The following is a 20,565-nucleotide window of genomic DNA, read 5'->3' as shown; positions in this document are numbered from 1 at the left end:
GAGCAGGTGGGTTAGTTGGGTGAGTGGGTGGGTTAGTTGGGTGAGTGGATGGGTTAGTTGGGTTGAGTGAGTGAGCGGGTGGGTTAGTTGGGTGAGTGGGTGGGTTAGTTGGGTGAGTGGGTGGGTTAGTTGGGTGAGTGGGTTAGTTGGGTGAGTGGGTGGGTTAGTTGGGTGAGTGGGTGGGTTAGTTGGGTGAGTGGGTGGGTTAGTTGGGTGAGTGGGTGGGTTAGTTGGGAATGGGTGAGGGGTTGAGTGAGTGGTTGAGTGAGTGGGTTCGTTGGGTGAGTGAGCAGGTGGGTTAGTTGGGTGAGTGGGTGGGTTAGTTGGGTGAGTGAGTGGGTTAGTTGGGTGAGTGGGTGGGTTAGTTGGGAATGGGTGAGGGGTTGAGTGAGTGGTTGAGTGGGTGGGTTCGTTGGGTGAGTGAGCAGGTGGGTTAGTTGGGTGAGTGGGTGGGTTAGTTGGGTGAGTGGGTGGGTTAGTTGGGTGAGTGGGTTAGTTGGGTGAGTGGGTGGGTTAGTTGGGTGAGTGGGTGGGTTAGTTGGGTGAGTGGGTGGGTTAGTTGGGTGAGTGGGTGGGTTAGTTGGGTGAGTGGGTGGGTTAGTTGGGAATGGGTGAGGGGTTGAGTGAGTGGTTGAGTGAGTGGGTTCGTTGGGTGAGTGAGCAGGTGGGTTAGTTGGGTGAGTGGGTGGGTTAGTTGGGTGAGTGAGTGGGTGGGTTATTTGGGTGAGTGAGTGGGTGGGTTAGTTGGGTGAGTGGGTGGGTTAGTTGGGTGAGTGAGTGGGTGGGTTAGTTAGGTGAGTGGATGGGTTAGTTGGGTTGAGTGGGCAGGTTAGTTGGGTGAGTGGGTGGGTTAGTTGGGTTGAGTGGGTGGGTTAGTTGGGTTGAGTGGGTGGGTTAGTTGGGTTGAGTGGGTGGGTTAGTTGGGTGAGTGGGTGGGTTAGTTGGGTTGAGTGAGAGGGTTGAGTGAGTGGTTGAGTGGGTGGGTTAGTTAGGTTGAGTGGGTGGGTTAGTTGGGGTGAGTGGGTGGGTTAGTTGGGGTGAGTGGGTGGGTTAGTTGGGGTGAGTGGGTGGGTTAGTTGGGGTGAGTGGGTGGGTTAGTTGGGGTGAGTGGGTGGGTTAGTTGGGTTGAGTGAGCGGTTGAGTGAGTGAGTGGGTTAGTTGGGTGAGTGGGTGGGTTAGTTGGGTTGAGTGAGGGGTTGAGTGAGTGGGTGGGTTAGTTGGGTTGAGTGAGGGGTTGAGTGAGTGGGTGGGTTAGTTGGGTTGAGTGAGGGGTTGAGTGAGTGGTTGAGTGAGTCAGTGGGTTAGTTGGGTGAGTGGGTGGGTTAGTTGGGTTGAGTGGGTGGGTTAGTTGGGTTGAGTGAGGGGTTGAGTGAGTGGTTGAGTGAGTCAGTGGGTTAGTTGGGTGAGTGGGTGGGTTAGTTGGGTTGAGTGAGGGGTTGAGTGAGCGGGTGGGTTAGTTGGGTGAGTGAGCGGTTGAGCGAGTCAATTGCGTGGGTGAGTGAGTAGTTGAATGAATGAGTGATTAAGTGAGTTAATTAGTTGAATGAGTGATTGAGTGAGTGAATTAGTTTAATGAGTGAGTGATTGAGTAAGTGAGTTAATTAGTTGGGTGAGTGAGTGGTTGAGTGAGTAGATTAGTTGAGTGAGTGAGTGAGTCAGTAGGGTGTGTGTGTGTGTGAGGAGTGGGTGGTTGAGTGAGTGAGTGTATTAGTTTGGTGAGTGGGTGAGTGGTTGAGTGAGTGAGTCAGTAGGGTGCGTGAGTGAGTGCGCGTGTGTTTCGCGTGTGACCATAGCAGGAAACACTCGTGGTACCAGGAGAGTCTCATGTGCAAGCGCTGCGACCAGATAGCCACCAACATTTACAGGATCCCAGCAGTCCACCCGCCTAGTGCCGGGTAGAGTCATCGGAGAGCTTCAAGGCTCTCGTCCTGGGCTGATGGGGCCCTTGCCCACCGCAGCTGCCAGTCTATGGAACAACGCTTCGTAGCCTTACTGATAAGATAGTGAGTGGGTGAGTCGGTGGGTGAGTGGGAGGCTGAGTGGGTGAGTAGGTGAGTGGGGTGGCTGTGTGGGTGAGTGGGTGGGTAAGTGGGTGAGTAGGAGGCTGAGTGGGTGAGTGGGAGGCTGAGTGGGTGTGTGGGAGGCTGAGTGGGTGTGTGGGAGGCTGAGTGGGGAAGGCTGAGTGGGGAAGGCTGAGTGGGGAAGGCTGAGTGGGGAAGGCTGAGTGGGGAAGGCTGAGTGGGGAAGGCTGAGTGGGGAAGGCTGAGTGGGGAAGGCTGAGTGGGTGAGTGGGTAGAGTCATCGGAGAGCTTCAAGGCTCTCGTCCTGGGCTGATGGGGCCCTTGCCCACCGCAGCTGCCAGTCTATGGAACAACGCTTTGTAGCCTTGCTGATAAGATAGTGAGTGGGTGAGTGAGTGGGTGGGAGGCTGAGTGGATGAGTGGGAGGCTGAGTGGGAGGCTGAGTGGGAGGCTGAGTGGGAGGCTGAATGGGAGACTGAGTGGGTGGGTGAGTGGGTGGGTGGGAGGCTGAGTGGGTGGGTGGGAGGCTGATGGGTGAGTGGGAGGCTGAGTGGGTGAGTGCGAGGCTGAGTGGGTGAGTGCGAGGCTGAGTGGGTGAGTGGGAGGCTGTGTGGGTGAGTGAGTGGGTGTGTGGGAGGCTGAGTGGCTGAGTGGGAGGCTGAGTGGGAGGCTGAGTGGGAGGCTGAGTGGGAGGCTGAGTGGGAGGCTGAGTGGGAGGCTGAGTGGGAGAGTGGGTGAGTGGGTGGGTGAGTGGGTGAGTGGGTGAGTGGGAGGCTGTGGGTGAGTGGGAGGCTGAGTGGGTGAGTGGGTGGCTGTGTGGGTGAGTGGGTGGGTGAGTGGGTGAGTGGGTGGGTGGGTGGGTGAGTGGGTGGGTGGGTGGGTGAGTGGCTGAGTGGGTGGGTGAGTGGGTGAGGGGGAGGCTGAGTGGGTGAGGGGGAGGCTGAGTGGGTGAGGGGGAGGCTGAGTGGGTGAGTGGGGTGGCTGAGTGGGTGAGTGGGGTGGCTGAGTGGGTGGGTGGGGAGGGTGAGTGGGTGGGTGAGTGGGTGAGTGGGAGGCTGAGTGGGTGAGTGGGTGGGTGAGTGGGTGAGTGGGAGGCTGAGTGGGTGAGTGGGAGGCTGAGTGGGTGAGTGGGAGGCTGAGTGGGTGAGTGGGAGGCTGTGGGTGAGTTGGAGGCTGAGTGGGTGAGTTGGCGGCTGAGTGGGTGAGCTGGAGGCTGAGTGGGTGAGCTGGAGGCTGAGTGGGTGAGTTGGCGGCTGAGTGGGTGAGTGGGTGAGTGGGTGAGTGGGTGGGTGAGTGGGTGAGTGGGTGAGTGGGAGGCTGTGGGTGAGTGGGAGGCTGAGTGGGTGAGTGGGTGGCTGTGTGGGTGAGTGGGTGGGTGAGTGGGTGAGTGGGTGGGTGGGTGGGTGAGTGGCTGAGTGGGTGGGTGAGTGGGTGAGGGGGAGGCTGAGTGGGTGAGGGGGAGGCTGAGTGGGTGAGGGGGAGGCTGAGTGGGTGAGTGGGGTGGCTGAGTGGGTGAGTGGGGTGGCTGAGTGGGTGGGTGAGTGGGGAGGGTGAGTGGGTGGGTGAGTGGGTGAGTGGGAGGCTGAGTGGGTGGGTGAGTGGGTAAGTGGGAGGCTGAGTGGGTGAGTGGGAGGCTGAGTGGGTGAGTGGGAGGCTGTGGGTGAGTTGGAGGCTGAGTGGGTGAGTTGGCAGCTGAGTGGGTGAGCTGGAGGCTGAGTGGGTGAGCTGGAGGCTGAGTGGGTGAGCTGGAGGCTGAGTGGGTGAGCTGGAGGCTGAGTGGGTGAGTTGGCGGCTGAGTGGGTGAGTTGGCGGCTGAGTGGGTGAGTTGGCGGCTGAGTGGGTGAGTGGGAGGCTGGGTGGGTGGCTGAGTGGGTGAGTGGGAGGCTGGGTGGGTGGCTGAGTGGGTGTGTGGGAGGCTGAGTGGGTGGCTGAGTGGCAGATTGGGTGAGTGGGAGGCTGGGTGGGTGGCTGCGTGGGTGAGTGGGAGGCTGGGTGGCTGAGTGGGTGAGTGGGAGGCTGGGTGGGTGGCTGAGTGGCTGAGTGGGTGGCTGAGTGGGTGGCTGAGTGGCAGATTGGGTGAATGGCATAGTGGGTGAGTGGCAGAGTGGGGTGGCAGAGTGTGTGAGTGAGTGGCTGAGTGTGTGTGAGTGGCTGAGTGCGTGGGTGAGTGAGTGGGTGGCTGAGTGTGTGAGTGGGTGAGTGGGTGGGTGGCTGAGTGGGTGGCAGAGTGGGGTGGCACAGTGGGTGGGTGAGTGGCTGAGTGTGTGTGTGGCTGGCTGAGTGGGTGGGTGAGTGAGTGGGCGGCTGAGTGGGTGGCTGAGTGATGGGGCTTTTGCCACTGCGCACTCCCAGGTGATGGAACAACGCTTCCGTGCCTCTGGTAATGAATCCGACATTGAGAGTCGTGATCTTTATTTAAGCTCGTTCGACTGTCGCCTTTACAAGTTGCCTAGTGCTGAACATTTACCCTGCAGGTTCTGGGCGCGGGAGTGGATGAGTGGGTGGTTGAGTGAGTGAGTGGGTAAGTGAGTGGGTGGGTAAGTGAGTGGGTGGGTGAAGAGTAGGTGAGTAAGTGGGTGGGTGAGTGAGTAGGTGAGTTAGTGAGTGGGTGTGCGTGTCTGTGTGTAACGTGTGTCTGTGTGTGTAACGTGTGTCTGTGTGTGTAACGTGTGTGTGTAACGTGTGTGTGTAACGTGTGTCTGTGTGTGTAACGTGTGTCTGTGTGTAACGTGTCCGGAGTGTAGCGGTTAGCGTGGCGACCCGGGTTCGATTCCCGCTCACGGCCAACACCACCGGTGACGATTATCTGAACCGGTCCTGGGCCTTCCCTAGATCGACTCGGCCTCAAACATCGCCACTGGGGAGACAAAAGCGGTCGGGCGTGGTGCTGGCCACCCACCCCCTCGTGTGCCGTTAGAGAGTGAGTTGGCTGATGTTGAGGATGAGAGGGATGACGACGATGATGACGACGATGACGATGACGACGATCATGACGACGACGATGATGATGACGACGACGACGACGATGATGATGACGACGACGACGACGATGACGACGATGATGACGACGACGATGATGATGATGATGATGACGACGATAACGACGATGATGATGATGACGACGATGACGACGATAACGGGAACGTGACGAGGTGGTTGTCCGCCCATAGGAACGAGACCCGAACTGAAAGGAAACCGCCCACAGCCGCGATGTGTGGTGGTGGTGGGTGACGTGGTGGTGGTGGTGGGTGACGTGGTGGTGGTGGTGGGTGACGTGGTGGTGGTGGTGGGTGACTTGGTGGGTGACGTGATGGTGGGTGACGTGGTGGTGGTGGTGGGTGACTTGGTGGGTGACGTTATGGTGGTGGTGTGTGACGTGGTGTGTGACGTGGTGTGTGACGTGGTGGTGGTGGTGTGTGACGTGGTGAGTGACGTGGTGTGTGACGTGGTGGTGGTGTGTGACGTGGTGGTGGTGGTGTGTGACGTGGTGAGTGACGTGGTGGCGATGGGGGCGCATGGAGGCGAGCTGCAGGAATTCAAGCCGGGAGAACCGGACGGGGGGGTGGGGGGGCGGGGGGGATGGGGGTGGGGGGATGGGGGGGGAGTGGGGGGGTGTACCGGCGAGGAGGAGTCACTAGGGAGGTAGTGGGGTGTTATGGGGGGGGGGGGGCTCAGGGGGAGGGGGGCGTGGAGGCGAAGTCGACGTCACCGGTCTGGAGGATGCGCGGAATTTGTTGTTACCTTGCTGCTGCTGCACGTTCCCTTGTCAGTGTGTGTGTGTGTCACAGTGTGTGTGTGTGTGTGTCACAGTGTGTGTGTGTCACAGTGTGTGTGTGTCACAGTGTGTGTGTGTGTGTCACAGTGTGTGTGTCACAGTGTGTGTGTGTGTGTCACAGTGTGTGTGTGTGTCACAGTGTGTGTGTGTGTGTCACAGTGTGTGTGTGTCACAGTGTGTGTGTGTGTCACAGTGTGTGTGTCACAGTGTGTGTGTCAGTGTGTGTGTGTGTCAGTGTGTGTGTGTGTCACAGTGTGTGTGTCACAGTGTGTGTGTGTGTCACAGTGTGTGTGTGTGTCACAGTGTGTGTGTGTCACAGTGTGTGTGTGTCACAGTGTGTGTCACAGTGTGTGTCACAGTGTGTGTCACAGTGTGTGTGTCACAGTGTGTGTGTGTGTCACAGTGTGTGTGTGTCAGTGTGTGTGTGTGTCACAGTGTATGTGTGTGTCACAGTGTATGTGTGTGTCACAGTGTATGTGTGTGTCACAGTGTGTGTGTGTGTCACAGTGTGTGTGTGTGTGTCACAGTGTGTGTGTGTGTGTCACTGTGTGTGTGTGTCACTGTGTGTGTGTCACTGTGTGTGTGTGTCACTGTGTGTGTGTGTCACAGTGTGTGTGTGTCACAGTGTGTGTGACAGTGTGTGTGTGTCACTGTGTGTGTGTCACGGTGTGTGTCACTGTGTGTGTGTGTGTGTCACAGTGTGTGTGTGTGTGTGTGTCACAGTGTGTGTGTGTGTGTCACAGTGTGTGTGTGTCACAGTGTGTGTGTGTGTCACAGTGTGTGTGTGTCACAGTGTGTGTGTGTCACAGTGTGTGTGTGTGTGTCACAGTGTGTGTGTGTCACAGTGTGTGTGTGTCACAGTGTGTGTATGTCACAGTGTGTGTGTGTCACAGTGTGTGTGTGTGTGTCACAGTGTGTGTGTCACAGTGTGTGTGTGTGTCACAGTGTGTGTGTGTGTGTCACAGTGTGTGTGTGTGTCACAGTGTGTGTGTGTCACAGTGTGTGTGTGTGTCACAGTGTGTGTGTCACAGTGTGTGTGTCAGTGTGTGTGTGTGTCAGTGTGTGTGTGTGTCACAGTGTGTGTGTGTCACAGTGTGTGTGTGTGTCACAGTGTGTGTGTGTCACAGTGTGTGTCACAGTGTGTGTGTCACAGTGTGTGTGTCACAGTGTGTGTGTCACAGTGTGTGTGTGTGTGTCACAGTGTGTGTGTGTCAGTGTGTGTGTGTGTCACAGTGTATGTGTGTGTCACAGTGTATGTGTGTGTCACAGTGTGTGTGTGTGTCACAGTGTGTGTGTCACTGTGTGTGTGTGTCACTGTGTGTGTGTGTCACTGTGTGTGTGTGTCACTGTGTGTGTGTGTCACAGTGTGTGTGTGTCACAGTGTGTGTGACAGTGTGTGTGTGTCACTGTGTGTGTGTCACGGTGTGTGTCACTGTGTGTGTGTCACGGTGTGTGTCACTGAGTGTGTGTGTCACTGAGTGTGTGTGTCACTGTGTGTGTGTGTGTCACTGTGTGTGTGTGTCACAGTGTGTGTCACAGTGTGTGTCACAGTGTGTGTGTGTCACTGTGTGTGTGTGTGTCACTGTGTGTGTGTGTGTCACTGTGTGTGTGTCACAGTGTGTGTGTGTCACAGTGTGTGTGTGTCACGGTGTGTGTGTGTCACGGTGTGTGTGTCACTGTGTGTGTGTGTCACTGTGTGTGTGTGTCACAGTGTGTGTCACAGTGTGTCACAGTGTGTGTCACTGTGTGTGTGTGTCACAGTGTGTGTGTGTCACAGTGTGTGTGTGTGTGTGTCACAGTGTGTGTGTCACAGTGTGTGTGTGTGTGTCACTGTGTGTGTGTGTGTCACAGTGTGTGTGTGTCACAGTGTGTCTGTGTCACAGTGTGTGTGTGTCACTGTGTGTGTCACTGTGTGTGTGTCACAGTGTGTGTGTGTCACTGTGTGTGTGTGTCACAGTGTGTGTGTGTCACTGTGTGTGTGTGTCACTGTGTGTGTGTCACAGTGTGTGTGTCACTGTGTGTGTGTCAGTGTGTGTGTCACTGTGTGTGTGTGTCACAGTGTGTCACAGTGTGTGTGTCACTGTGTGTGTGTGTCACAGTGTGTGTGTCACTGTGTGTGTGTCACACAGTGTCACAGTGTGTGTGTGTATCACTGTGTGTGTGTGTGTCACAGTGTGTGTGTGTGTGTGTCACAGTGTGTGTGTGTCACAGTGTGTGTCACAGTGTGTGTCACAGTGTGTGTCACAGTGTGTGTGTCACAGTGTGTGTGTGTGTGTCACAGTGTGTGTGTGTCAGTGTGTGTGTGTGTCACAGTGTATGTGTGTGTCACAGTGTATGTGTGTCACTGTGTGTGTGTGGTGGGTTACGTGATGTGTGACGTGGTGGTGGTGGTGTGTGACGTGGTAGTGTGTGACGTGGTGTGTGACGTGGTGTGTGACGTGGTGGTGGTGGTGTGTGACGTGGTGAGTGACGTGGTGTGTGACGTGGTGGTGGTGGTGTGTGACGTGGTGGTGGTGGTGTGTGACGTGGTGAGTGACGTGGTGGCGATGGGGGCGCATGGAGGCGAGCTGCAGGAATTCAAGCCGGGAGAACCGGACGGGGGGGTGGGGGGGCGGGGGGGATGGGGGTGGGGGGATGGGGGGGGAGTGGGGGGGTGTACCGGCGAGGAGGAGTCACTAGGGAGGTAGTGGGGTGTTATGGGGGGGGGGGCTCAGGGGGAGGGGGGCGTGGAGGCGAAGTCGACGTCACCGGTCTGGAGGATGCGCGGAATTTGTTGTTACCTTGCTGCTGCTGCACGTTCCCTTGTCAGTGTGTGTGTGTGTCACAGTGTGTGTGTGTGTGTGTCACAGTGTGTGTGTGTCACAGTGTGTGTGTGTCACAGTGTGTGTGTGTGTGTCACAGTGTGTGTGTCACAGTGTGTGTGTGTCACAGTGTGTGTGTGTGTCACAGTGTGTGTGTCACAGTGTGTGTGTCAGTGTGTGTGTGTGTCACAGTGTGTGTGTCACAGTGTGTGTGTGTCACAGTGTGTGTGTGTGTCACAGTGTGTGTGTGTCACAGTGTGTGTGTGTCACAGTGTGTGTCACAGTGTGTGTCACAGTGTGTGTGTGTCACAGTGTGTGTCACAGTGTGTGTCACAGTGTGTGTGTCACAGTGTGTGTGTGTGTGTCACAGTGTGTGTGTGTCAGTGTGTGTGTGTGTCACAGTGTATGTGTGTGTCACAGTGTATGTGTGTGTCACAGTGTATGTGTGTGTCACAGTGTGTGTGTGTGTCACAGTGTGTGTGTGTGTGTCACAGTGTGTGTGTGTGTGTCACTGTGTGTGTGTGTCACTGTGTGTGTGTCACTGTGTGTGTGTGTCACTGTGTGTGTGTGTCACAGTGTGTGTGTGTCACAGTGTGTGTGACAGTGTGTGTGTGTCACTGTGTGTGTGTCACGGTGTGTGTCACTGTGTGTGTGTCACGGTGTGTGTCACTGAGTGTGTGTCACTGAGTGTGTGTGTCACTGTGTGTGTGTGTCACTGTGTGTGTGTGTGTCACAGTGTGTGTCACAGTGTGTGTCACAGTGTGTGTGTGTCACTGTGTGTGTGTGTGTCACTGTGTGTGTGTGTCACTGTGTGTGTGTCACGGTGTGTGTGTGTCACGGTGTGTGTGTGTCACGGTGTGTGTGTGTCACGGTGTGTGTGTGTCACTGTGTGTGTGTGTCACAGTGTGTGTCACAGTGTGTCACAGTATGTGTCACTGTGTGTGTGTGTCACAGTGTGTGTGTGTCACAGTGTGTGTGTGTGTGTGTCACAGTGTGTGTGTCACAGTGTGTGTGTGTGTGTCACTGTGTGTGTGTGTGTCACAGTGTGTGTGTGTCACAGTGTGTCTGTGTAACAGTGTGTGTGTGTCACTGTGTGTGTGTGTCACTGTGTGTGTGTCACTGTGTGTGTGTCACTGTGTGTGTGTGTCACTGTGTGTGTGTGTCACTGTGTGTGTGTCACAGTGTGTGTGTCACTGTGTGTGTGTCACAGTGTGTGTGTCACTGTGTGTGTCACAGTGTGTCACAGTGTGTGTGTCACTGTGTGTGTGTGTCACAGTGTGTGTGTCACTGTGTGTGTGTCACACAGTGTCACAGTGTGTGTGTGTATCACTGTGTGTGTGTGTGTCACAGTGTGTGTGTGTGTCACAGTGTGTGTGTGTCACAGTGTGTGTCACAGTGTGTGTCACAGTGTGTGTCACAGTGTGTGTCACAGTGTGTGTGTCACAGTGTGTGTGTCACAGTGTGTGTGTGTGTGTCACAGTGTGTGTGTGTCAGTGTGTGTGTGTGTCACAGTGTATGTGTGTGTCACAGTGTATGTGTGTGTCACTGTGTGTGTGTCACAGTGTGTGTGTGTGTCACAGTGTGTGTGTGTGTCACTGTGTGTGTGTGTCACTGTGTGTGTGTGTCACTGTGTGTGTGTGTCACAGTGTGTGTGACAGTGTGTGTGTGTCACTGTGTGTGTGTCACGGTGTGTGTCACTGAGTGTGTGTGTCACTGAGTGTGTGTGTCACTGTGTGTGTGTCACTGTGTGTGTGTGTGTCACAGTGTGTGTCACAGTGTGTGTCACAGTGTGTGTCACAGTGTGTGTGTGTCACAGTGTGTGTGTGTCACTGTGTGTGTGTGTGTCACTGTGTGTGTGTGTGTCACAGTGTGTGTGTGTCACAGTGTGTGTGTGTCACAGTGTGTGTGTGTCACAGTGTGTGTGTGTCACGGTGTGTGTGTGTCACGGTGTGTGTGTCACTGTGTGTGTGTGTCACTGTGTGTGTGTGTGTCACAGTGTGTGTCACAGTGTGTCACAGTGTGTGTCACTGTGTGTGTGTGTCACAGTGTGTGTGTGTCACAGTGTGTGTGTGTCACAGTGTGTGTGTTTGTGTGTCACAGTGTGTGTGTCACAGTGTGTGTGTCACAGTGTGTGTCACTGTGTGTGTGTGTGTCACAGTGTGTGTGTGTCACTGTGTGTGTGTGTCACTGTGTGTGTGTCACAGTGTGTGTGTGTCACTGTGTGTGTGTGTCACTGTGTGTGTGTCACTGTGTGTGTGTCACAGTGTGTGTGTCACTGTGTGTGTGTCACACAGTGTCACAGTGTGTGTGTGTGTGTATCACTGTGTGTGTGTGTGTCACAGTGTGTGTGTGTGTCACTGTGTGTGTGTCACTGTGTGTGTGTGTCACTGTGTGTGTGTCACAGTGTGTGTGTGTCACACAGTGTCACAGTGTGTGTGTGTGTATCACTGTGTGTGTGTATATCACTGTGTGTGTGTGTCACAGTGTGTGTCTGTGTCACAGTGTGTGTGTGTGTCACAGTGTGTGTGTGACTGTGTGTGTCACAGTGTGTGTGTGACTGTGTGTGTCACAGTGTGTGTGTGACTGTGTGTGTGTGACTGTGTGTGTCACAGTGTGTGTCACAGTGTGTGTGTGTCATCTTGTTGGGTGACTTCAATGCCCGAGTTGGTCATGATGCTGGCACCTGGTCTTAAGTGATTGGAGGTCATGGGCCAGATCAGCTTAATAACAACGGTGGGAGGCTGCTAGATTTTTGTGCAGCCCATGGGCTTGTAATTACCAACACGCTGTTCCGGCATCGGCACATCCACACAACATCATGGATGCATGCCGGGTCCAAGCAAGAACATCTGCTGGACTACATAGTGATGGACCAGCGGATGCGAGCCTATGTCCTTGACACCATGACCTACCGTGGAGCTGATCTGCCCTCAGACCATCGACTAGTCATCTGTAAGATGCGTCTGCCATTCTTCCACTCCGGTGGAGGGTGTACACCCAGGACCCCATTTCTACCTGAAGTGGCCTGGTCTCAGCTGATGAAAGTTGCAAGCGAGAATTTCATCATCGCTTGTGGCTGGGGTTGGCATCGTCCCCCACTCCTCCTGATGTCAAGGGTCAATGGGCGAGGTTTAGGACTGTGATTCATGCAGCTCAAATGGCTGCTTTGGATACGCGGTCCAGACCTCCCCAGACACCCTGGCTGACAGAGGAGGTGTTCAGGATAGTTGAGAAAAAGCGACAGGCCCACTGTCATCAGCTACAGAATCCCACGTCAGAGAATGAGGAGGCTTACTGCAGCCTTCGCTCGGAGGTTCGGAGAGCCGTGAGGCGCTGCAAGGATGGGTGGTGGTCGCGGGTTGCTGAGGAGATGGAGTCTGCCTCAGTGGCCCTCTTTCACAAATCTCTATTTAACGCCATCAAAAAAGTAACCTGCAGTGCCACACCTATTACCATCATTAGGGGAAAAAACGGTGTTGCAATCTCCGACCCCCAGGAACAGGTTTGCAGATTTGCTGACCATTTCTGTGAGGTCCTGGGGGAGGGGAAATCCCTCAGCTAGGAAAGCATCGTGGCACAAAGTGGGGATGACCCTGCTGAGGCTGCGGTGCCTCAAATATTGGAAGAAGTCATCCCCTGTGAGTGGCTGGCTGAGGTGCCATCTGCTGAGGAAGTATTGAAGGCGATCCGGAGTCTGAGACCAGGAAAGGCAGCGGGCAGAGATGATCTCCCAAGCGAAATGCTGAGGGAGGGTGGCGTTTGTGCACAGACTGCCCTACATGACATCATAACAACAGTCTGGACCACTGGACGGGTTCCGCACGATTGAAAGGATGCCCTGGTGGTCCCCTTCTTCAAGAAGGGGGACCGCACAGACTGTAACAACTACAGGGGCATCTCACTCCTTAGTGTGCCGGGAAAGGTCCTGGCAAGGATTATTCAGCATCGCCTTTCCAGGCACGCTGAGGATAGGCTTGCGGACCCCCAATGCGGTTTCAGGAAAGGGCGGTCCTGCACAGATGCCATCTTTTCTGTCCGTCTGCTACAGCAGAGGTGTAGGGAATTCTAACAAGACCTACATCTCTGCTTTATTGACCTGGTCAAGGCCTATGATACCATCAGTAGGCCTGGGCTTTGGGTTGTTCTTCGTGCTTTTGGAGTACCTGACCCTCTGCTCACGATCATTAAGGACCTTCATGATGGTGAGCGGGCCCGGGTAAAACTACGTGGCTGGGAGTAGGAGCCATTCTCTGTTCACCTTAGGTTGTGACAGGGATGTCCTCTGGCTCCCACATTATTTAACATCTATTTTGACCACGTAGTTCATGAAGCCTTCAATAGCTGTACCAGGGGAATCTCCATTTGTTACAGATATAATGGGAGGCTGATCGATGCCCGGGTGCGGTCAAGGGATGGCTCCCTATTGCTTAACCACGTTATGTATGCTGATGATTTGGTAATAGCTGCTCAGTCAGAGGAGGAGTTGGAGACGCTGCTGCTGAGACTGGAGCGTGCCACTAAGAGGTGGGGCCTTACCATCAGCCCCACCAAAACTAAGCACCTGCCTGGGTATTTTGTACCATCGGACACTCCACCCTCACAACTACCAATCGGTGATGGGGCAGTTGTGGAGAGAGTGGAGAGTTTCCCATACCTGGGCAGTGTGCTTATGACTAGCTCCAGTTTAACAGCAGAGGTCTCACTCTGAATCAGTCGAGCGACAATATCTTTTCATCGGTTGCGTAACGCTGTGTGGAAGCTACCTGGTCTGTCGCTCCGCACTAAGCTTCAGGTCTTCTCGGCCACGGTCATTCCCTCCCTTCTCTACGCTTGCGAAACGTGGACCCCCCTAATGGAACATCTTCGCCGGTTAGAAAAATTTAGGCTGGCCTGCCTACGATTCATCCTGGGTTTAACCAGAAAGATCTGGGCAAGGTCCCATCGGTGAGCTCCTCCGGCGGGCAAGGTTGCGATGGCTGGGTCATGTAGCCCGCATGCCCAGCCACCGCATGCCCAAACAGCTTTTGTTCGGCTGGATCGAGGTGGCTAAATAGGCGCGGCACGGGCTAGAGAAGAGATGGAGTGATCTGGTACAGGAGGACGTGGAGCTGAGTGGACTTGCCGATGACTGGTACCAGCGGTGTCAAGATCGGCCTCTGTGTTGGAGGCTCGTGAAGGACGCTACTGGGCAGTTGGAGGCAGTCGCCCTCCAACAACAACGGAGGGCGGAGGAGCGACGCTCACAACAACGAGTGGAGCACCGGGTGGCTAGGGCACAGCAGGTTGGGACAGTAGGGGGCACAGGTGGTGCATCAGCCAGTCATCTCAGTCAGCCGACCCGTGGCACCTGGGTCTGCCCCGTGACCTCCTGCCAGCGGGCGTTCGACACTTCACGTGGCCTCATGGTGCACATGGCCTGGCACAAGCGTCGTGGTGTCGTCACCGCCACTTAGTGGCGAATGGCGGTTGTTGTTGTTGTTGTGTGTCACTGCGAGTGTTTCACTGTGTGTGTGTCTGTGTGTGTGTGTCTGTGTGTGTGTCACTGCGAGTGTGTCACTGCGAGTGTGTCACTGTGTGTGTCTGTGTGTGTCACTGCGAGTGTGTCACTGCGAGTGTGTCACTGTGTGTGTCACTGCGAGTGTGTCACTGTGTGTGTGTGTGAGCCGTGGTGTGGTCGCGGTTAGCGCTACGCCGCGCTACGAACCCCGGCCACCCGAGTTCGATTCCCGCTCACGGCCACCACCACCACCGGTGACGATTCTCTGAACCCGTCCTGGGCCTCCCCTAGGTCGACTCGGCCTCAAATGAGTATATTGCGCGGTGTAAATTAGAAACATCGCCACTGGGGGAGACAAAGGCGGCCGGGCGCGGTGCTGGCCACCCACCCTCCTCGTGTGCCGTTCCAGCCCTCATAGGCGCTACTCGCGAACAGCACTTGCCCCTACAAGTCTGTTGAGGCTACACGGGCCTGGTAGATCTTTGTCTTTGGTGGTGAATGCAGACTCTGGTGGTGGCTTGCAGTGATCAGTATCGGTGGGTCCCCTATTCGGTGTCTGAACATCTCCCGGACAACCAACTCCTGCCGCGTTATCGTGATCATCATTGCCGGAAGTGGCCATTCGCTTGTTGCTGTTTAAACTGGACTTGTAGCGCATCGCCTGGTTGATTACGTGCTTCCAAAGATTGCCAAACTCGAAGTTAAGTGTGACATTTGAGAGAGAGACAAGACACGGAGACACGGAGACAGACACACAAGCAGAGAGAGACAACAGAGACACAGAGAGAGGGAAAACGAACTTTAATCCTCCCCGTAGAGGTGGTTTAAACTTGATCCAAACAATTAAAATCACATTCTTGGTTCTTTCGGTAAAGTCGCGTAGAAGGGAAACAATTAAATAATAAAAATATAAAACAATAAAATTATTGTTTCCCTTCTACGTGGCGGTGACATTACCCGAAAGAACCAAGAATATGAATCCCTGCAGTCACGAAAGCTTTCAATCAAAATTCAAATCACATTTGTTTTGTGCTTCTCACGTGCTTCTCACGTGCTTCTCACGTGCTTCTCACTTGTTTCTCACGTGCTTCTCACGTGCTTCTCACGTGCTTCTCACGTGCTTCTCACGTGCTTCTCTCTCACGTGCTTCTCGTGTGCTTCTCGTGTGCTTCTCTCTCACGTGCTTCTCGTGTGCTTCTCACGTGATTCTCGTGTGCTTCTCGCGTGCTTCTCGTGTGCTTCTCTCTCACGTGCTTCTCGTGTGCTTCTCGCGTGCTTCTCGTGTGCTTCTCGCGTGCTTCTCGTGTGCTTCTCTCTCACGTGCTTCTCACGTGCTTCTCACGTGCTGCTCGTGTGCTGCTCGTGTGCTTCTCACGTGCTGCTCACGTGCTTCTCGTGTGCTTCTCTCTCACGTGCTTCTCGTGTGCTTCTCGTGTGCTTCTCATGTGCTTCTCTCTCACGTGCCTCTCACGTGCTTGTCGTGTGCTTTGCAGGGCCCGTGGCGGGCGTCATTGTGAATACAGCGTCCACGAGCGTGTCCCAGATGGTTGGGACAGACGCCTTCTTCAGCGTCAGCTTCAGCGGCTCCTCGGGCAGCACAAGGATAACGTGGACGTTTAACAACCAAATCGTCGAATGGCCATCCAACAACATAGGCGCTAACACTGTAAGTTCTGCCTCTTTATCACCTTCGGTTGTGTTACCAGCTAGGACCAGGCCTACCCAAACTCCTACCACTACCCCCCTATCACTACCATAATCTCTACCACTACCCCTATCACTACCATTACCCCGCTATCACTACCATAATCTCTACCACTACCCCTATCACTACCATTACCCCGCTATCACTACCATAACCCCAATCACTACCCCTACCATAATCCATATCACTACCCCTACTCCTATCACTACCCCTATCACTACTATTACACTCGCCATTACCCCGCTATCACTACCATAACCCTAATCACTACCCCTACCATAATCCATATCGCTACCCCTACCCCTATCACTACCCTAAACCCTAACACTATGTAGCGTCGGAAATCCAGAGCCCGCACCGCCCTGTGTACACTTACCTGTAGTTGCGGGCACGGGTCTGTAGGGGGTGCCACCCTGAGCTAGAGAGACACAGAGGGAGCTGGACCGTTGAGAAGCCGAGTTCCACCCCCCCACCTGACCCCAGGTGAGGGGTTGGGGGGGTTCTTCAAGAGCCCCCTGGAAGGTTCCAGAAAGGGGGCGGAGAGTCCCCGGGACGGGTATAAAATACGGACGCCAGGACGGCTCGAGGCAGTGCTCTGAAGACGAAGACCGAAGACCAGCTAGGCTAGGACCCTGCGACCACCGGGACCCGACGTACTTGTGAGGGCCGGGGCCGAGCGCGGACCAGCGGTCAGGACCCGCACCTTGGCTGGGTCGGGTCAGCGTAGCCTCCCCTAGGGCACAGTTAGCCGGGGGGCTGAGAGCCCGTAGCCCCAGTGCGAGGGCACGTCAGCCCGGAGGCCGTACCTCCCTAGATAGTGGGAGTAACTGTTTAGAATGATAATAAACCGTGTTGCCTCTAACAGACAACGTCTCCAGTCTCCGTGGAACCCACTACAGCTACCCCTATCACTACCCCTATCACTGCCATTACCCCTATCACTACCCCTATCACTATCACTACCACTATCACTACCATTACCCCTAGCAATACCTCCTTATCACTACCACAATCCCTATCACTACCCCATCACTACCATTACCTCTATCACTACCATTACCGCTATCACTACCCCTATCACTACCATTACCCCTAGCAATACCTCCTTATCACTACCACAATCCCTATCACTACCCCATCATTACCCCATCACTACCCCATCACTACCATTACCCCTATCACTACCATTACCGCTATCACTACCCCTATCACTACCCCCTCATCACTACCCCTATCACTGCCCCCTTATCACTACCATTACCCCGACCACTACTGCTGCACCCTAACACCTGATCCCTAGCTACAACCCCTACCACTACCCTCACCGTATCACCACCCTACCACGACCCTCACCGTATCACCACCCTCACCGTATCACCACCCTACCACTACCCTCACCGTATCACCACCCTACCACTACCCTCACCGTATCACCACCCTACCACGACCCTCACCGTATCACCACCCTACCACGACCCTCACCGTATCACCAACCTACCACGACCCTCACCGTACCACTACCCCTACCCCATCCACTCCTTAACCATTCCCGCCTGCTCTGCTGTCCTAACCGTCACCACAACTCCACCACCACCGCCGCCACCACCGCCGCCACCACCGCCACCACCGCCACCACTGCCACCACCGCTACCGCCGCCACTACTGCGACCGGCGCCACCACCACCACCGCCACCGTCGCCACCACCATCACCACAATAGCCACCACCACCGCTATCACCTCCGCCACTACCACCAGTACCACCACTGCCGCCACTACCACCACTCCCACCACTACCGCAGCCGCCACGACATCTGGTACCTTGCACTCCGCAGGCTGCGGCCCAGGCCCTGGTTGCTCGACCTAGATTATTTTTTCATTCGGGGGGGAAAAATGCCTGGGACGACTTTTTTGAGCCCCCATCACCGACTCCGCCAGCCCCCCCCCCCCACCCATCATGCTTCCCCTCCTCGTTGTCCCTTGCTTGCCGGGTTGTCGGCCCGCAGACTCGGGAGGAGTACAAGGGGCGTATCGCGATCTACACCAACGGCTCGCTGCTCCTCCAGCGGGTCACCCTGTCGGACATCGGAATGTACAATGTGGTCATGGGGGACTTCTCCACGGACGACGGAAAAGCCAACATCACGCTGGGCGTCTATGGTACGTGCCAGTGGCGGCCGACTGTCGTCAGTGGCCAGGTGTGAAGAGCCCCCAGCGTCACGCTGGACGTGTACGGTAAGCCGGTAGCGGTGGCCGAGTGTGGTGTACGGGATGCCGGGCGGCGAGGTGGAGCCCAGCGTCACGCTGGACGTGTACGGTAAGCCGGTGGCGGTGGCCGAGTGTGGTGTACGGGATGCCGGGCGGCAGGGTGGAGCCCAGCGTCACGCTGGACGTGTACGGTAAGCCGGTAGCGGTGGCCGAGTGTGGTGTACGGGAGGCCGGGCGGCGAGGTGGAGCCCAGCGGGGGCTTGGTGCGGAGGAACTCGTGTGGTGACGTTGATTCTAAATGTGGGAGGGGAAAAAACGGAGGACTCGGAGAAAAATCCACGCTACCACCACGGGAAGAGAGAGAGACGCAGACTCCACATAGACAGCAGGCATTGTCAGGATCGGGATCGAACCCACGACCTCCTGCACACCAGGCGAGGTAGTTAACATTTCCTAGCCACCGTGGTGGTGATGATCAGAGAGAGACACGCAAACTCCAAATATACAGCAGCAGCAGGCGTCAGGGTCTAGATCGAACCTACGACCTCCTGCACACCAGGCGAGGTAGTTAACATCTCCTAGCCACCGTGGGTCTGGTTTGTGAACTCAAGGCAGGCCTTTGAACACCCCCACCGCACTCAGCTGTCACTACCGCTGTCGCTCGCTCCACGCGGCTTCGGAGCCTGGCACGGCTGCTGGGCTAGCAAAATGATGGGCCAACGCCGATTGTTATGTGTGCATGCGTGTGTCTGTGTATGTGCCTGTCCCCGTGACCTCCTGTCAGTGAGCCTTCGACACTTCACGTGGCCTCAAAGTACAATTCGCCTGGGACAGGCGCTGTGGTGACGTCACCGCCACTTTAGTGGCGAGCGTCGTTGTTGTTGTTGTTGTGTGCGCACGTCTGGGGAGCGGTGGCGCAGCGGTTAGCGCGCCGTTGCGCTACCGAACCCGGCGACCCGAGTTCGATTCCCGCTCACGGCCACCGATTTATCTGAACCGGTCCTGTGCCTCCCCTAGGTCGACTCAGCCTCAAACGAGTACCCGGTGCAGCGTTTAAACATCACCGACCCCTCGTGTGCCCTGCCCGCCTTCACAGGCGCTACTTCTCGCTAACGGCGCTAGCCCCCAAACAGTCTGTTAAGGCTTCACGACGGAATATTCGTCGGCGTGTGCGTGTGCGTGTGCTCACGTGTTTCCCAAGAAACCACGGACTAACATCAAGTTTCCTCCCGTCCCAAAGTCTTCGGTCTTCCATAAAACGCAGCTGCGCTCTAAATCATCACCCCCCCCCCCCTCACTCCCCTTGCCCCCCGCTACACCCGAATCGGCGAATCGTAATTCCTCGCCGCCCTGTGCCTCGCCGCCGGTTCTCGCGTGTCGTTGATGCCCTGGCGTGTGATTTGGATCGTTGACGTCCGAAGTTTCGCCGCGCGCTGCTCTCGAAGCTTATTGCTGACGCCGCCGCCGCCGCCGCCGCCGCTATAACGGTGTTTTATTTGTTGCCAGGTAAGGCCCCACTGAGCTGCTTTTGTAGCGCTTTGTTCAGAAGGGGCTTGGCCATCAGAAACGATAGCTCGATGAAGTGGGCGGCTTATCATCATCATCATCATCATCAACAGGTGTAAAATTATTGCAGCAGCAGCAAAATACTCTGAACCGGTGGTGATGCCGATTCTAAAAGTGTGCGAATATACGGGAGGGCGTCGGGGTCGGGATCGAACCCACGACCTCCTGTCTACAAAGCGAGGGAGCTAACGTCTCCTGGAAAACCGTGGCGCCTCTTCGGGAACTGGACACAAACAGGAATAAAGTTCGGCACGGCCATGGAACAACAACAACCAACAACAACAACAACAAACCTACGCAGTAACACGACGGGGTCCCCCTTTCAGGAATCTAAACCTCCAACTGGCGTCCAACCCGCATGCAGGATCCGAACATCCAGCAGCATCCAGCAGCATCCAGCAGCATCCAGCAGCATCGCAATGCCATTCCTGCCAACCCATTATCAGTGCCCTCCTACCTTAATACAGACCAATTCAGACCTTATTGGGAACGCTGTGCCACTTATGCATCTCAACGTTCACCCTACAAAGTCCCGTCACAAACAAGAACAAATATTATTTTTTTGCCCGTATTGAAACGGATGTACGCTGTATGGACTTGAAAGCTTAATTTCCCTGTACAAGAATACGGGGTAAGCCATATGGATTGATACTCAGCACTGCCCATAGACTCAACACTGCCCATAGACTCAACACTGCTCATAGACGCAACACTGCCCATAGACTCAGCACTGCACCATAGACTCATCACTGCCCATAGATTCAGCACTGCCCATAGACTCAACACTGCCCATAGACTCAACACTGCACCATAGACTCAACACTGCCCATAGACTCAACACTGCACCATAGACTCAACACTACCCAAAGACTCAACACTGCACCATAGACTTAGCACTGCCCATAGATTCAACACTGCACCACAGACTCAACACTGCATCAAAGACTCAACACTGCACCATAGACTCAACACTGCCCATAGACTCAGCACTGCA

At 55.4% G+C, this 20,565-nt stretch overlaps 1 protein-coding gene across 1 annotated transcript in view; it reads left to right on the top strand.

Moving 5' to 3' along the window:
- The window catches only part of LOC116955893 (uncharacterized), an 83,525-nt gene that overhangs the window by 24,072 nt on the left and 38,888 nt on the right, over positions 1-20,565 (top strand). The window contains exons 3-4 of the mRNA XM_032977227.2: positions 15,588-15,760; positions 17,804-17,957. Coding sequence (XP_032833118.1) covers positions 15,588-15,760; positions 17,804-17,957 — 327 coding nt within the window. The remainder of the gene's footprint in view (positions 1-15,587; positions 15,761-17,803; positions 17,958-20,565) is intronic.

Source organism: Petromyzon marinus, chromosome 62 (genome assembly GCF_048934315.1).
Source record: "Petromyzon marinus isolate PM22_M1 ecotype Great Lakes invasive population chromosome 62, UKy_Petmar_22M1.pri1.0, whole genome shotgun sequence".
Taxonomy (NCBI): Eukaryota; Metazoa; Chordata; class Hyperoartia; order Petromyzontiformes; family Petromyzontidae; genus Petromyzon; species Petromyzon marinus.
This window is presented reverse-complemented; position numbering and strand designations above follow the sequence as displayed.